This window comes from Sinocyclocheilus grahami, unplaced genomic scaffold (assembly GCF_001515645.1).
Source record: "Sinocyclocheilus grahami isolate Dianchi unplaced genomic scaffold, SAMN03320097.WGS_v1.1 scaffold97.1, whole genome shotgun sequence".
Classification (NCBI taxonomy): Eukaryota; Metazoa; Chordata; class Actinopteri; order Cypriniformes; family Cyprinidae; genus Sinocyclocheilus; species Sinocyclocheilus grahami.
In genome coordinates, this window is record NW_015505276.1 from 2,329,115 (window position 1) to 2,341,896 (window position 12,782).

Consider the following 12,782-nt stretch of genomic DNA (forward strand, 5'->3'; position numbering starts at 1 on the left):
TCGACTTGTATTTGTGTTACTTCGAACAAACACAACACAGATCACAAGGGAAACTCCTACAAATGCATATTCAGTAACATGAGTCACAAAAATAACCATGTCCACGCCTTTTCAGTGCTAATTTCCCATTGCGTGTCTTTAGTAAATCCTGACAGTAGTTTTTAACGCCAAATGAGGATTTGCGCTGGCGAAAGCCCCATGAATGCCAAACATTCCGTAAAAGATAATGGAAGAGTAGAATTGTTAAAGGACTTCAAAAAGAGAGCGCAGCCCACTTTAGGCCGAAATGATCTGTATGTTTAGCGCTGAATTAATTTCAGAAGTTTAATACTGAGGAATGGGAAATATCTACGCAGTGCAGCCTTGCAACCACCGTAATAAAAAGAAACACCTCTTCAAGACTAATTGCCATCTTTGAGAGTTGTCCTGCTGCCCGTGAGTCATGCTGAAGAGTGACAGGAGGAGAGCTTTATTGAGTCTCCTGACGGGCCGAGTAGATGTGCGCGGGACTCTCTGGGCTCTCAAGTCCCCGGTCAGTGCCTCATCTCTGGCCCGGCCCCAGCAGGCCTGTCTCACAGAGCACTAGGTCATTCACATGCATCATCTGTTCTCCTCTGCCAGGCCGCTTGTTTGTTTTTGTCTTTGCCTTGGGAAATTTGCAGTGTTGGAGAGCGGTTCAGCTCGAAGCATCTGTTGTAGGCAGCCTGGGTTTTGTTTTATTTTCTTTTTTTAATCAATCGACCTGAAACAGGAGGATATTGCTGCTCAAAAACAGGAGAGGGAGAATTTCATAACACTGATTTTCTTGTAGAGTCTGTGCATTACAGTCGTTTTATGGCAACAAAAACACTGCTGCTTAATAAATTGTGAAATGTGAGAGATTTAATAAGTGAATTAACTGTAGGCTGTTTATGATTGGCATGCGGTGCAGCATCTTGTTTTATTAATGTAGTATGTCTGCTCACATATTGGCTAGTTTAAATGGGTACATTTAGAGACATTGCAGAGACGTTTAATGAAAGATTATGAAATCAAACACTTTTTTCGCTATATAATAATCTGTACCGATGAGTAATACACAATAAGACTAGGGACATTTCTATGGCAAGTCAATAGGGTCTGTTTCATGTCATCTTCAAAGTGAACAAACAGACTGAGTGATGAGTCACCAACAGAAGGAAAACCAGCATACTGATTTTAGTAAGGGCAAAACTGAATTCGAAGACTGTTGTTTGGATGATAGTTTTTTAATTATTAATTGCTGCTAAAATGTGCAAAATGGGAGTGAAGGGAATATTTCAAGGCTTTAGACTTTCAAAAGTCACGCATGACCTTTTTTTAACCCTCAGAGACCCCATGCAGTGAAGCTGAATGAAAAAGAAAGAAATCTTCTAAATATGGCTTAAACCTACATCTGTTTAATTAATTAAAATATAATTTAGTTAAATATTAAATACATGTTATATTAAATATGAAATAATTATAAATAAATATCTCATCAATATCTCAAAACGTTGATTTAATTAATTTTGGATCAAATTTAGCGGTCTTCCAAATAAATATTTGATGAATGGCCAAACATTATGAACTTCTGTAAATATGATTTTTCTCACTGTTGCAGAAATGCAAGATTATGTTGCAGGTCAGTTTGACACATTTTGGTTTTTGGAAATACTGGTTAACCTATGATGCTTTTCTTGAAATTGTGTGACTTTTTCTTGTTTAGGGTCATGAAAATGCCTGCAAAAGTGTTGTGGCGGATGTGTTGTGTACTGTGCGTACACAATTTCTATTATGATTATCATGTTTGTGGGTCAATATGCCTACATATTTCATCATTAAAGATAACGGCACAGACATTTTTTGAGGTATTTTATGTCAGATTTACATTTAAGCATTTGACAGATGCCTTAATCTGCAAAAATATACACCGCATTGAAGGCGTACATTTTTATCAGTTGATGCATGTCCATGATGCATACTGAAGTGCTTTTCCGCACCTTTTCTATTTATGTTAAGAAATAATTACAATATAGTTTTTTTTATATATTCATTATAGTTTTGTGTACTTTGAATTAGGCTATTTTTATATTTTCATTTTCAAATTTTAGTAATTTTGTTGCGTGTTTTTGTTATTTCCATTCGGTTTTTTTAGTGTTTATATAGTTTTTATTATTTTTATTTAACTAAAAGAAAATGATAAATGTTCCTTTGGCAACTAGCTACAATTAAATAAAATTTTTATATATTTTATTTTATTTCAAGTGACAAAATGGTTTTACTTAATGAGATATTATAGTGTCATTTAGTATTTATTGTCAGGCTTCTCAAGAAAGTCAAGCATGTACAGTACTTGTATACGTAATTATAGCTATACATAATTATATAAATATTAGAGATTCAGTTTTCCAACCTTGTAAATTCTTGCAAATTACATAATTGTTCTAAAATGGTCTCTTTTAAAAAAATAAAACATGCACGCTGCTGTCTCTGTCTTAAATATAAAATGCACCTCTTTCTACATCAAGACCCTCTTTTACACTTTAACAAGTCACAGTCATCGTGGATGGGAAGGAGATGTGCTGGTGTCTATTTTCATTCGCATTTGGTATTTGCTGCCATGGCAACCTGCTCTTCTGTATGTATGTGAGCACCATATGGGTCATGCTGCTTATCTGAGGCTCAGCAGAAACAGAACCTGCTCTGCATCCTCGCTGTGATTCATTATGAACATGTAATGGCCAGAGTTCAATATGGCACATTCATAGGGGATTGTGAAAGTTATTTTTATTGATTTTCATAGCTCATAAAAGTATGTGATCTGGGGTGATGTGATCACTCATTTGTGAAAAGTTCCTCTCCCCAGTTTGAATTGCTCAAAGTAGTGACTCTCAGTCAGCTCGTTATATAGGAACTGCTGAGATGTTATTCTTATGCTATTTTCAGTATTCAGGCAAGATTAATTTAATGGTCTGGTATCAAATGATAGAATGTTAATAAGGGAATAACCAGTTCAATCATGACAACTCTCTGAAGATTTTAGCATTTTGATGGATATGACAATGTTAATGTATTTGGTCTTGGCGGAATAGATCTGCTACGCTGCTGCTGAATTGCTGCTGCTGTTGGTTATTTCGGTAGTTGTAGATTATTGCTGCTGCTGCAAGCAAGTACAGGAACTTGCTACTGCCAATGCATATTGCGATACGGTGCCATGAGTATTTAAGACATACTGCTGCTGCACAAATAGCATGTAAAATAACCCGTAGCAGATCTATACAGGTGGAGCTGGGGAAGGTGGAGGGTTTCAGAGAAACTCTGAAAGCGTGCTGCAGGAATCTCAAGTGAATGCTAGCCAGCCATATAAATGCAAGGCAGTAAGCTCATTGGCTGCATATGCAGCATGAACCAATCAGCTTGTGCTAAGTCGTTTAACTCTCTGAATATCATCAGTTACGTTAACAACCCGTCAGAATGTGCCATCTAGAGTTTCATGACTGAACTGTATATTTATAATCTTGTTTTAGTACCTGGTGCTTAGTAGTTTGTAGTTTCTTTATAGAAGTTAAAGATGTAGCCTATTAAGTTACTTAGTTACTTTTATGGAAAGTAATGTGTTGCGTTACGTTACTTTTGCGTTAGTATTTCTCTTCTGGCCTGGCTTGCTTGTTTATTTTTGATATAAATAAAGTTCTATTTTTTGGCAAATGTAAAAGCCCTTCTTTCTTGATCTTTGAAGGTCAACAGCAAAGACACTGTTGATCTATCTATCTATCTAAATTGAAGTTTTGTTGACATTTGAGTCCAGTATGAGTCAATTGGACAAAGAAAATGTATACATACTCTACCGTTTATTGTTTTTGAGTCTTTTATGCTTACCAAGACTGCATTTATTTGATCAAAAATACAGTAAAACAGTAATATTGTGTAATATTATTGCATTTCAAAATAGCTGTTTTCTATTTGAATATGTTTCAAAATGTAACTTATTTCTGTGTTATTTCTTCAAAGCTGAATTTCCAGCATCATTACTCCAGTCTTCAGTGTCGCATGATCCTTCAGAAATCATTCTAATATGATGAATTGATGGTCAAGAAACAATTATTATTATTATTATTATTAGTATCAGTGATGAAACTTTTTCAGGATTCTTTGATAAATAGAAAGTTCAACAGAATCATTTATTTGAAATATAATTTCTTGTAACATTATAAATGTCTTTAAACGGTCACTTTTGATCAATTTAATGCATCCTTGCTGAATAATATTATTTCTTAGACAAAGACATACTGACCCTGGCCTGTAGTATAGGATAATGTCACTTACAATACAACTTTTTTATTTCATTTTTAACTGACTTTACAATCCAAATTATCACAATTTATGAGGTTGCTTTCCAAATCCATTCAAAAATCTGCGGAGCATGCGTTTTTGCATATAAAGCAAAACTAGCTAGCGCTACACCTAAATGCCTCTTCTCTCTGATATTACAGGGCAGAAAAAACAGAGGTACTGAGTGAAGACCTGCTGCAGGTGAGATGAAATCAGATCAGTTTGAACACAAGCTGTATATATTTACCTACTGCTCTAATCTACTCTTATTTCTACTGCACTGCTCATATGCTTCACATGTGTTTATTTTGCATTCAGGTGGAGAAGCGTTTAGACCTGGTAAAGCAGGTCTCTCATAGCACACATAAGAAGCTGGCCGCCTGTCTGCAGGGACAACAAGGCACCGATTTAGAAAAGAGATCAGTCAAATCTCCCTCGGTACATCAGCTCCCACACCTCACACTCCTGTTTTCTGCACTGAAATTAATTACACTCATAACGGCTTGATTGTGGTTTTTCCTAAGCAGAAAAAGTTGCCCCTGACGATACTTGCTCAATGTATGGTGGAGGGAGCGGCTGTGTTAGGAGACGACTCTCTTCTTGGGTGAGTTTGTCTTTGTATTTTGATGTCTAAACAGATTTTTCAAACTGTTTACCTTGGCCTGCATCATAATTTACAATCGAATGGGCATCAATGGAGAATTATGCTTTAAAACCCACATTGCAAAAAGTCTTTTTCTTAGTATTTTCTCAGTGTTTGTTTTTGTTTTCCAGTAGAAATATCTAAACATTCTTAAATCAAGATACATTTCCTTGTAAGTTTTCACTTTTTCACTAAGTTTTCACTTTGAATTAAGTTCAGTTTCTAAAATGAATTGTAGTTAATTTTCAACACCACAAATTATTTTTCTTGTTTTAAGCGTAAATTTAATTTTGACAAATTTTTCGGAACACAAGACTTGTGACTTACATCATTTTTCTAAAAACTTTACTTTTTTCCCCTTTGGCAGATATTTTTTCTTGTCTTCCAGAATGTGATTTTGCTTCCAAGTAAAAGTCTTAAAATTAAAAAAGGGAAAATGTGGGATATTAACAGATGGGACGTCAGTGTACACTAAAAAATGGCAATACAAATGGCTCCAGGTTGAGCTGAGGAAGTGATGCCAAAAAGCTGTGATATGTTCAGATTCAGAGATATCACTTCACTCATTTCACACAAACTGATGTAATATTTTAGCAAAAGTACTGAATTGTATTATAATACCAATTCAGACAGAAAAGGCAGACAAAAGGGTGAATCAATCACTTAGATTGGGCAAGACAAATTTAACAATTGCACAAAGAAAAATCAGAACGGAAGCATGTAATTTGAGCTTGCAATATATGTATATATATTTGTGTGTGTGTGTGTGTGTGTATGCATATATATATATATATATATATATATATATATATAATATTTACTTTTATTTTTATATTTTCAGTTTTCGTTTTCATTTTTGTTTATGGAATATTGTGCTTTTGCCATTTAGCTTTATTTTTATTTAAAAATTATTTTATTTGTGGTTGTTGCAACATTCATTTTTTTTATTTAATTATATATATCTGTTCGTCTAATGTTTATGAGATTTATATATTATTCATTTTATTTCAGCTTAATTTTTATTTTTCAATTGTTTTAGTTTTAATTTTAGTTAACAATAAGACCACTGTCAGACTGGATAATATCTACATAAAATAATTTTTTTTCCACACAATCACCAGAAGCAGGTAAAATGATCAAATGTTATTAAAGTTATTTGAAACAGTGAACTTATGGGATACAACAAATCATCCTTAAAGGGTTAGTTCACCCAAAAATGAAAATGCTGTCATTAATTACTCACCCGTATGTCGTTCCAAACCTGTAAGACCTTCGTTCATCTTCAGAACACAAATTAAGATATTTTTGATGAAATATGAGAGCTCTCAGACCCTGCATAGAAAGCAACGCAACTGTAATGTTCGTTGTTCATAATGTTCGGCGGAAGACGTAACTCGGGGGAGAAGAATTGTTAAATAAATAGTTATTTTTGTTTTCTTTGCGCTCAAAAATTATTCTTGTAGCTTCGCAAAACTGAAGTTGATCCACTGATGTCACATGGGCTGTTTTACCGATGTGCTCACTACGTTTCTGGACCTGGGAACATTTCAGAAATATTTTAATTTGTGTTCCGAAGATGAACGAAGGTCTTACGGGTTTGGAACGACATGAGGGTGAGTAATTAATGACAGTATTTTCATTTTGGGGTGAACTATCCCTTTAAAAACCTAGACTCAGTTGTCATCCAGCACAATAAGTGGCAGTATGCATCTACTTAAGTTGGTTTGTAACCTGCCAGTAAACCCAGTGAAGAAAAAGAAAGATGCTTTTTTTTGGGGGGTGGGGTGGCTAGAAATGGATAAAACTACGGCCAGAATGATGCAAGTCTTGCAAGATGTAGTTCGCTAGTTGTCTTCTTCACTGTCCGTTTCATTTTTTCCTGTCCATCTGGTGAGATTTTGGTTAAAAAGACTTTGCCACAACGTAGGCAGATTAGTTCGTTAGTTGTCTTCTTTACTGTCAATTTAATTGTTTTCTTTCTCTTTTGTCCTGTCCATCCAGCGAGATTATCCCTTCTAGTTTAACCGCTTTTTTTCAGCCAGGTTGTGTAATTACCACAACCTACCAGCAGGGGTAAACCTGATAAACCCTATTCAAACTTCTTGTGGTCAGTGCTTCTTTTCTAAATGTCTCTTGCCATGCAACCTGCGTTGGTTTGCACCAAATTAATTTGGGTAGTTTCTACCAAGGGGCAGATGAAGTAGCACCAAATATGTAGAGTTTAATTAGGTACACACCCTTTGACATCAACATCAAAGTATATGGGTAGTTATTGGTCTCATTTAAGCTCTTGAGATCTTTCGTGACATTCACTGAGAAGTTTGTGATTAGGATGCAGCCCTGGTTTGGTTGACTGCATTGACTAACCTGTGGTCTCCATCTGCAGTAAGATGCTGAATCTCTGTGGTGAGTCAGAGGAGAAGTTGGCTCAAGAGCTGCTCATCTTTGAGTTACAGATTGAAAGAGATGTTGTGGAACCTCTGTATGTGCTGGCTGAGGTGAACCTGTTTTACCTGTCAAAGTTACACTGTAATACACATATTGCAACCTTTTTCATCTGCATCTAACCATTTAGTACCTGACATGTGAAATAATAGTGAGAATAAGCTTTTTTTTATTATTGAGTATCATATTTGATACATCAGGCTTCAATGGTGTAGTATGATACAGAAGAATATGGAGCTTTAAATTGAGGAGGAAAAAACACCTGTTTTATTCAGAGGCCCAGGCTGAGCAAAAAACATAATTAATAAAAAATACAAAAATGCATTTTGGTGCAGCTGCTGATATTTATATGGCCAAAATGAAAGATGAAATCAATATATAGAATAACAGACAGCGTTGTGAAGGTTACTTTGCAAATGTAATAGGTTACAGATTACAAGTTCCCTTATTTGAAATGTAATAAGTAGTGTAACTATTTCAATTACTTTATTAATGTAACTGATTATATTTGATTACTTTTTGATTACTTATATTGAACGTTTTCAATTGTAATTCATTTTCAAATCAAAGAAGCACGTGTCCTATGAAACATTGGTGTCTCATATTTTAGAGCAGTCAGTGCAGTTTTGGAAAGATATTTGTATGTGTGTGAAAATATTCAGATGTAACCTCCCTTGTAATCATTAACATTTTCATAAGTAACTGTAACATTAATTTTGTAATTAAATTACATAGCTCTGTTACATGTAACTAGTTACTCCCCAACACTGAAAACAGACTACTTACATAAAATGCATATAAACATAAATGTATAAACATATAAACACTCTGTATCTCCCAATAATATAGTAATTGAAATGCTTATTTTAATGATCAAAGCTATATAGTTTTTATTATGGGGGGAAACATAGGGCTATATGCAGCAGGTTTGAAGCAAAGTTTTGATATTTTATTTTGATAATTTAGAGGCCTTTGTGTATCAAATGTGCATATTAAATATGATACAGTGAACTTTACAAGGTTAGAAGCTAATCCCTAAATGCTTACAATTTTTGTGCATGAAGGTTGTATTGCTTAATTCTTCTCATATGGACATGGTTTGCTGTTTAGGTGGAAATTCCGAACATTCAGAAACAGCGAAAACATTTAGCCAAACTCGTCCTGGACATGGATTCTGCAAGGACACGGTACGAACTATGAGCAAAATTACTGTTGATGTCTGTCCTTGATTCTTCTGCATTGCCCACGTTGTGCTCTGACAGCGTCATTGGTCCTCCTGACCTCTAGGTGGCAACAGTCGTCCAAATCTTCAAGTCACCCTAGTAATGTGCAGCAGGGCGGAGCTAAGGCTGATTCCTTGAGAGAAGAAATGGAGGAGACGGCCAATCGGATGGAGATCTGCAGGGTGACGATTCCTCTAACTCTTTCTTCCGCATTTCATTAAAAACTTAAACAAATGCGAGGCAAAATTAGTATGTTACTCTTACCTAATAATCTCCAACTTAAAATGTTCTTCCTTTTTTAATAAAAAAAATTGAAATATTTGTGATAATGTAGACCTACATGTCTATCTCTCTGTAGGACCAGTTATCAGCGGACATGTACAACTTTGTGGCCAAAGAAATAGACTATGCAAACTACTTTCAAACGGCAAGTACCTCTGGGCACTAAAGGTGAAGTGTGTAATTTTAGTTGGATTGGCTTACAACATGTGTGTGTCCTCTTATTGGTCTTGCTGTAGCTCATAGAGGTTCAGGCGGAGTATCACAGGAAGTCTTTGGAGATTCTGCAGAGTGTGCTGCCACAGATCAAAGCTCACCAGGGTGAGGCTCGCCACTGCCACTTTAATGTCTGAGCATACAAGTTTGGTTAAGTGGTGGCTTTCAAGTGTGTGTGTGTGGGTCTGCAAGTAAACTTCTTTCTGTTGCTTTTTGGAGACTGCATTTGAATGTCCATCATGGTGTGTTTCAGAGGCCTGGATAGAGAAGCCATCATATGGAAAGGCCCTAGAGGAACATCTAGCCATCAGTGGCAGGGAGATTGCGTTTCCTATCGAAGCGTGCGTCACCATGCTGCTCGAATGTGGCATGCAGGAAGAGGTGCGAGACTGCTGAAAAATAACACCGCATGGCTTATTTATACCTGGAAATGCTGTTTTTTTTTCTACAAACTGAGGGATGAGTGGAAATGATTGTCTGTGGTAATCAACTGCATGTCACAGATGCCGTTCATAGACATTATGCTGTAGATAACCTGAAATGATCTGGATCCTTGTGTTGGTCAAGTCCAATTACAGTAGCATTGACCAGGATTTTTATAGTCTCAGCATCATGTGGAATGTCCCACCTACAGTCCATTCACTGATCAAATAGTTGTATTAATTTTTTTATATTGCTGAATACTTCCCTTTGTTGAATTATTTATTTATTTAAATTCCCATAAATGACACATAAAAAACTAATCATGATTGGCTGCTTTGCATGTCATTCATGTAGTCTGTATTAACTATACAAAGTTCCCTTTCGTGGAACTTCGAACTGCGTCCTCTATGGGTCGCTATGGGGAACGCCTCGTCGTGACCCGTGTCTGAAGCCTACATTGAAAACACCAACTTGTTGGGCCGGCGACAGCCATGACGTCACTCCCGCCGCGACTAGTACAAAATAGGCGCCGGTAGCGTACATCATTCACCTTCTTCGTCTTCACTGACCGGTCTGTTTGAAGCGTGCATTACAAAAGCAAAGTAAGAGCTTTTCTTTCCTACTATGGCGAGCACTAGTGAAGCATTTAGAAAGTGTGTACATCCGTGTCAGCGGTTTCTGACGCCCGATGATTCACATGATTTATGCGTTGTTTGTTTGGGCGAGGAGCACGCACGCGATGTCCTCGAGGGGGCAATCTGTGTGCACTGTGAGAGCTTTTCTCTGAAGAAGCTCCGCTCTCGTTTGTCTCTCTTCTCGAGGGGAGAGGGACAACCATCGGTTTCCCGCGGTTCAGGACCCGCCGCTGCTGAGGCACGGAGGAGAATGAGCTCGTGGGGATCTCAGGTGGACCTAGCCGATGAGACTGAAGGGGGGGTTCCCCTCTGCCGCGCATCGGTGTCGGGCGAGAGACAGCCACTGGACGATGATATCCTCTCTCTAATATCATCTGATCCAGGAGCCAGTGCTCAGTTGGGCCCAGCCCAACAAGAGCAGGAAATGTAGATGGACCTGGATGAGGGGCAGGGCCTTTCCTCTGCCGGAACGGCTGAGCTGTGGCGCACCACAGACTTGGCCCTCCAGGCTACTAAGCAGGCAGCCTCGGCCATGGGCAGAGCGATGGCTGCTATGGTGGTGACGGAGCGGCAGTTGTGGGTGAACTTGGAGGACATCGGGAAGAAAGAAAGGGACTTTCTTCTCGATGCCCCGGTTTCGCCCTCTGAACTGTTTGGCACCTCCGTTGAGACGGTGGTCGACAAATTCAGGGAGGCGAAGTCGCGCTCAGCAGCGTTCAAGTCCTTCATACCACGAAGGCCCAGGTCTGAGCCCGAACAAACCAGGGGTCCTGGCCCGTCTTGGTCTGAGGGTCAGAGACGGGCACAGAGGGCTAGTGTCGTGACTCGCGCCCCGCCTCCACCCGTGGGTGGGGGTAGGAAGTATCGTGGGTCGAGGGGAGGCAGGTGAAACCCGAGGGGTGAGACCTGGGCAAGGCACCAGCGCTTTCGTCCGGGTCAGAGTAATACCTAGGTATTCACTCTCTCCCGTAGGGGGTACAACATCTACCCTGTTCTCCCCTTCTTTCTAATTCCCCCTTCTATGACCACCATCTCCAGCTGACCGAGGTTAGCTGTAGAAGTATTTTTCAAACAGTCTCCTACTAGGCCCATGATGTTCTTAGTGGTTCTATGGCCAGATCATGGTAACCGCCTGACTGATGGTCCGGTCAAAAGATCCCCGGACAGAGCTCCGGCGACAAGCCTCGTGGGTGAGTATGATCCATATATCATGAGAGCATGTATACTAATGGGAGACCGAGGTGGCAGAGGGCTAGTGTCGCGACTCGCGCCCCGCCTCCACCTGTGGGTGGGGGTAGGAGGTATCGTGGGTCGAAGGGGGGCAGGCGAAACCCGAGGGGTGAGACCTGGGCAAGGCACCAGCGCTTTCGTCCGGGTCAGAGTAATACCTAGGTATTCACTCTCTCCCGTAGGGGGTACAACATCTACCCTGTTCTCCCCTTCTTTCTAATTCCCCCTTCTATGACCACCATCTCCAGCTGACCGAGGTTAGCTGTAGAAGTATTTTTCAAACAGTCTCCTACTAGGCCCATGATGTTCTTAGTGGTTCTATGGCCAGATCATGGTAACCGCCTGACTGATGGTCCGGTCAAAAGATCCCCGGACAGAGCTCCGGCGACAAGCCTCGTGGGTGAGTATGATCCATATATCATGAGAGCATGTATACTAATGGGAGACCGAGGTGGTCATGTGTAAAAATAACCTTAGAGAATGTATAAAGGTACCTGCAGCACGGTCCGGTCATAAGAGCCTCGGAGCAGAGCTCCAGTACAGAAGTCATGGGGGTGAGTACGATCCAAATATCATGATATCTGTATATTGAGGACGGACTGAGACGGCTGTGTGTGCGTAACCTTCTATAGTTCCATTGCAGTGTTTCCTGGGACCTGTACGTTCTGTCCCTTGCTAGACGCCCTCAATTGGGCTACAGTGCCTGGTCGCCCCGAGGGGCTTCCTGGCCACCGGCGTATTCCGTCTTGCTGAGGAAACGAACGGGAGGTACAGGGGGCATCACCAGGATCCTCCTGTATAAGGCTGTCTTAGGCAGAGCTCCCATCACCACTGAGATGTGTGAGCCGGCCGCTTCCAGCTGGCCGATATGGTCGGGTTTCCATGAACTTAAAATCCAGATAATATGGTAAGATGTCCACGTAAAGCAAGGCTTTGCGCATTTCTCTAAATCCACGTGAGTGGTAAATGTGCACGTGAAGCTTTGCACATTTTTCTAAAATCCACATAGCTGGTAGATGGGCACGTGTTGCTTTGCCCATTTTCTAAAATTCCACGTAGGTGGTAAATGGGCACGGGATTCTTTGCCCATTTCTCTAAAATCCTGTGAAGGTAAGGGTTACATGTCTTCGTTCCCTTTGTTTTGCACGCTATGCTTTGCCACTTCTCTAAAATCCCACGAAAGTGGTAGGTGCGCACGTTCTTCTTTGCCCACCTCTCTAAAATCCTGTACTGTGAGGGTTACGCGTTTTCGGACTTCGTTCCCTGTTTCGGAGATGTTTAGACCCCGATTTCCTGGGCTCCTTTCAACCAGTGTGTCTCGATCGACGCACTCAGGAGGCACTGCCCCCCTCGATA

The 12,782-nt window shown here is 39.6% G+C and overlaps 1 protein-coding gene across 1 annotated transcript in view; it reads left to right on the plus strand.

Moving 5' to 3' along the window:
• The window catches only part of LOC107587964 (rho GTPase-activating protein 44-like), a 75,316-nt gene that overhangs the window by 34,255 nt on the left and 28,279 nt on the right, over window positions 1-12,782 (plus strand). Inside the window, exons 2-10 of the mRNA XM_016275949.1 lie at window positions 4,494-4,533; window positions 4,651-4,770; window positions 4,860-4,936; window positions 7,362-7,473; window positions 8,531-8,607; window positions 8,708-8,825; window positions 9,002-9,070; window positions 9,162-9,243; window positions 9,392-9,519. Coding sequence (XP_016131435.1) covers window positions 4,494-4,533; window positions 4,651-4,770; window positions 4,860-4,936; window positions 7,362-7,473; window positions 8,531-8,607; window positions 8,708-8,825; window positions 9,002-9,070; window positions 9,162-9,243; window positions 9,392-9,519 — 823 coding nt within the window. The remainder of the gene's footprint in view (window positions 1-4,493; window positions 4,534-4,650; window positions 4,771-4,859; window positions 4,937-7,361; window positions 7,474-8,530; window positions 8,608-8,707; window positions 8,826-9,001; window positions 9,071-9,161; window positions 9,244-9,391; window positions 9,520-12,782) is intronic.